The sequence below is a fragment of the Cyrtonyx montezumae genome, unplaced genomic scaffold (assembly GCF_038088225.1).
Source record: "Cyrtonyx montezumae isolate F1298 unplaced genomic scaffold, pur_monq_1.0 scaffold_2, whole genome shotgun sequence".
Lineage (NCBI taxonomy): Eukaryota > Metazoa > Chordata > Aves > Galliformes > Odontophoridae > Cyrtonyx > Cyrtonyx montezumae.
The window spans coordinates 59632175-59636529 of NW_027071936.1; the positions used below are offsets into that span (position 1 = coordinate 59632175).

Here is a 4355-nt window from a genome sequence, read left to right on the forward strand (position 1 = left end):
GATACAGAATCCCATTATGACAGAGGTAGCACTTTTGAATTCAGAATTAGCTTCCAAAAGTCAAATTCCCTCATATTTTCTATGTTTTAAGTGTCAGCATAGAGAACGCAGGCTGAAGTTCCCCGTGACAGATTTTTGCAGTTTGTTGATAAATATTTTTAGAGCCCAACAGCTTGTCCCCAAGTTGTGGTGTATGGTGCTACGTCCTGTTAGGATATTGGTTTGTAAAGATTAATGAGACATTTGCTTCCAAGCTGGCAGTAATTCAAACAAACAATATTTTTTGACATAGAATACCATTTTACTTTCCATTTAGTCCTAAGCAGGTAATAAGTTGAGATTTTAATATTCTAGTCAGGCAGATCTCCTCACCAGGCTTTATCCTTTCCCAGAAGTTCGAATTTATGTTCATAAGGACATTCCGATTCCTTTTATTGTACAGGTCACTAGCATTGGTGTGTAGAAAATTAGCACATTTCTCTCCTCTGGTCCCTAGGTGCCTAGATTAATTTTGTTCTTGACATCTTGATTTTATGCTACCTTAGTTCTTGTTTATTCTTCTATTAATTGAATACCTTCCTAATTATCTTTCCTGTCTGCCCCCATTGAGCAATGTGCTCAGGTGGAGTCACAGCGGGCAGCGCAGGGGCAGGGGGCGGCCGCTGCTCAGCCCCCTCAGCCCCTCCCCGTACGAGATCCTCCCCCTGGCAAAAGTCACACAAGGAAGGATACAGCGACAGGCCCGCATTCCCGAGAAGCGGGCCGCATGAGACTTCCGCATGCCGTCGTCCCGGCGTATGTGATAAGGAGCAAACTTCTTTGTTCTTATCTGGTGGTTCCCAGGGAGGGGCACAGGGCTCCGGCGCCATCTTGGAGTCTGCAGGAACAGAACAACCTCCCCTGCCCGACCCCCCTGTACATCCCACTGTACACCCCCCTGTACTCTCATCTGAGTCTCCGAATCCTAACAAAACGCGCGCAGCCAGAGCGATCTGTCTCTCATCTCGAGCCGCTTTAAGGGCTCTTCCCCCAAAATCAACCCCCATGTTTTAAGATCAGCTGCCTTCTGCGTAGTCATGGTATGCCGAGACAAAGTTGTTGTTAAAAGATCCCATTTGTCGGGTTCATAGATCTCCATTAAGGAGGTCAGTAACCCTTCTTTCTGAAGCAGCGTTAAAACAGCTGCAATCTCCTTCTTTGAAGGCGCATATTTATCACGGAACTTTTTACAAAGTTGAAGCAATACCTTAATCACGGATTCTTTCCATCGCGGCACCTGGGACATTCCGCTCCCCCGCCGCCTTCCCCGGTCCCTCGCACCCACGAGAACTGGAGGCTCACTGTCGGATCCTAAGCCCCAGAGGGTGGCCAGCCCCCACCAGGCTCCTCCACTGCTTCACCACGGAGGGCTCCTGCGTCCGTGTCGCAGCCTGTCAGCAAGCAGCCAGCACCGACACGCGTGCCTGAACCTCACACGGGGCACCATTTGTCGGCGCTCCGACAAGTCTGGGAACTATACGGTGCTGGTGCTGCCTGACGTAAAGAAACTGCACCAACATGGTGTGGCAAAAGTTCCGCTATTATTGTCCCGTACATCTGCTTCTATCTTCTTCCATGGCTACGCCTCTTAGGTCTGTCCCTAACTTTTCTACCAACCCCGTATCGACACATGTTCTTCTTCTACCTCCTACTATTGGCTATGCTTAGTCAAGCCTAACCACGAGTTACTGTGTAAGCTTGGTCATTAGTTACTGTGGTTACTGTGCTCATGCCCTAATGCTTTTTCAGCTACTACAGGGAGTTTGGTGGCCTCTGTCTGGTTTTCATGGGTGATCATCATGATTTCAGGCTTTTGTGTCTGGCTGTGTGCCCCGGAAATTTAGGCAAAGCTGGGAAAGCCAGTTGTACTTGGTTGTGCTAGACCTGGGCTTTGGGAGTTTCAGGAGTGTTGGGTGATGTGCGGGAGAGAATGGGCATTTGTATTGCTGTGGTAGGAGTGATCACTGCAGCGGTTGTGGGACTGTTTGCTGACGTCTTCCTCCCTCCCTCTCTCTCTCCCTCCCCCCTTCCTTCTCTCTCTCTCTGTAGTCATGCTTAGGCTCCTGTACAGGAGCCATTTGGACAGGAAAGGTAAAGCAGCAAGAAGGCCCCAGACGGCGGCAGTCAGGGTTCCTGAGCAAACCTGCTGCAGGGTCTTCCTCACTGTGACATGGCTGGGTGTCACTGTTGAACAAGTCAGGCCACTGAGGGAGTGCCTCCTCCCCCTGGGGTGACAGGCAATTGCTGTCCCTTGGCCTCACTCTCCCTACATTGCTGCCTAACACCTGCAAGTCACATTACAGAACAATATAGTGCCGCAGAGGTTTTTATTGAACTGCTAGACACAACAGCAAATAATTTGGGAAATGAGACACCCCCCCATGCCAATATGGGACAGAAGTTTCTGCATTCACTCGACAGTGAAAGCAGAAGTGGCATGGGGAAGATGCATTCTGTTGCCTGTGGCTTCTCTTCATTGTCTTGGTCTTCTTTTAGAGGGTGAGGCCTCAGGCTGGCTTTCGGGGACAGACTTGCCACGGTGCTTGGGCCCACTTCCCAGTAGGCGCTTGAATACACCGCTCTTCTTCACAGACATCTTCAAGTGAGATGGAGAGATGAGCAGCTTGTTGTGCTTCTTGGAAATCTTAGCAGCCATGTCCATGGTCTTGCATGTCACCCACTGCAGCACAGCAGCCAGGTAGACAGGGGCACTGGCTCCAAAGCGTCTCGCAAACATGCCTCTGCGAAGCTGCCTGTCTATGCGGCTCACAGGGAAGAGCAGCCCAGCCCGGGAGGAGCGGGACAAGCGACTCCTTTTGGCCTTCACTTCCTGGGCCATGGAGGGCTCCTCAGAGCACATTGCTTCAAGCTCCCTCTCCTGCTCAAGCATACTGCAGACCTCATCTGTTCTAAGCATGCTGCTTGCTTCCATAGGAATCTCCATGCTTCACAGGCTGATCTTTCTGTGCCCCTTCCTGCCTTTTCTGCCTGCTCTTGATGTATTTGCTGGCCCTTGCTGGTGTTTTCTGTCTGCTCTGCCCCTACCAGCTCGATCCAGAGGTGTCTGTGGTTGGGCAGCCCCACATGCTCAGGCAAGGACCTCTCCGCCCCAGCTGAGCTTCTCTGAAGAATGGCTACAGCTCAGGCCTTCTCCGCAGACTGAGATGTTTTGGTCACCAGCCCAGTGGGAACCAGCTTAATCCTTGTATGACGGGACCAATAGGAAAGGACTTCCTCTGTGACCTCACCTCCCTGCTTGTGACATCAGTCCAGCACTTGCAATGAGCTCAGGGCTGGCCTCTGCATCCAACGCCTCCCATTTTCTCATTGCAGAGGCTTTTCCAGCATATGACTCCACAGAGTTGAAGCTATGAAGCACAGGTCTCTCACCTCCAGCACCTACTCACACTGATTACTGTATACAGCTGCATTAGTGTAACCCAGCCACACCAAGAAGGAAAGTCGTATCAGCCTGATAATTTCTATCACAGAAAGCCAATTGTACAGTTAATGCAGTTGGGCTGCATCAAAAGAGGTGCAAAATAATAGAATCGTTATGATTGGAAAAGGTCACTACAATCATCTAGACCAACCAGATAGAATCACCAAGGTTGTAAAAGGCCTCTAAGATTATCCAGTCCAACCATCCACTTATCACAAGTATTTCCCACTAAACTATGTCTCTCAGCACAACGTATAAATATTTCTTGAATTCCTCCTGGGACAGTGACTCCACCACCTCCCTGTGCAGCCCATCATCACCATACCCACTAAACCAAATTCCTCAATGTCACGTCTATGCTTTTCTTCAACACTTCCATGGATAGTGACTCTACCACTTCTCTGGGTGGCTTGTTCTTATACCTCACCTGGAGCTCACAGTTTGAGGGAGGTGGGTCTCTCTCTTTGCCCTACACTCATGAGATGCCCACTTTCAGTAATGGGTTTAGCTCTGAGGCCTACAACATAAGAAGGTCATCAACCTGGTGGAAAAAGTCCAGAGGAAGCCAAGAAGACAGAGCACCTCTCTTATAAAGAGGGACAGAGAGCTGGACTTGTTCAGCTTGGAGAACAGAACATTCCAAAACACCTCCTTGCTGCCCTTCAGTACCTAAAGGGAGCCTACAGAGAAGATAAGGCAGGATGCTTCATCAGGGAGTATAGTGATTGAAAAAGAGTTTTAAGCTAAAAGAAGGTAGATTTAGATTAGATATCAGGAAGAAATTCTCAGTACGATACTTGTAGAGGTTGCTAGAGAGTCTGTGGATGCCCCATCCCTGGGAGCGTTAAAGGCAAAATTGGATTGGGTCCTATGC

General features: G+C 49.5%; 1 protein-coding gene across 1 annotated transcript; it reads right to left on the bottom strand.

Moving 5' to 3' along the window:
• Positions 1 to 2512: 2512 nt before the first annotated feature.
• Positions 2513 to 2983, bottom strand: LOC136048509 (histone H2A-beta, sperm-like). Its single transcript, XM_065736156.1, has one exon. The coding sequence runs from the start codon at positions 2981 to 2983 to the stop codon at positions 2513 to 2515; it is 471 nt and encodes a 156-aa protein (XP_065592228.1).
• Positions 2984 to 4355: the final 1372 nt, after the last annotated feature.

What these genes read in the sequence shown, in the direction of transcription:
- LOC136048509 (XM_065736156.1), bottom strand. Translation starts at nt 2,983, where the DNA reads ATGGAGATTCCTATGGAAGCAAGCAGCATGCTTAGAACAGATGAGGTC.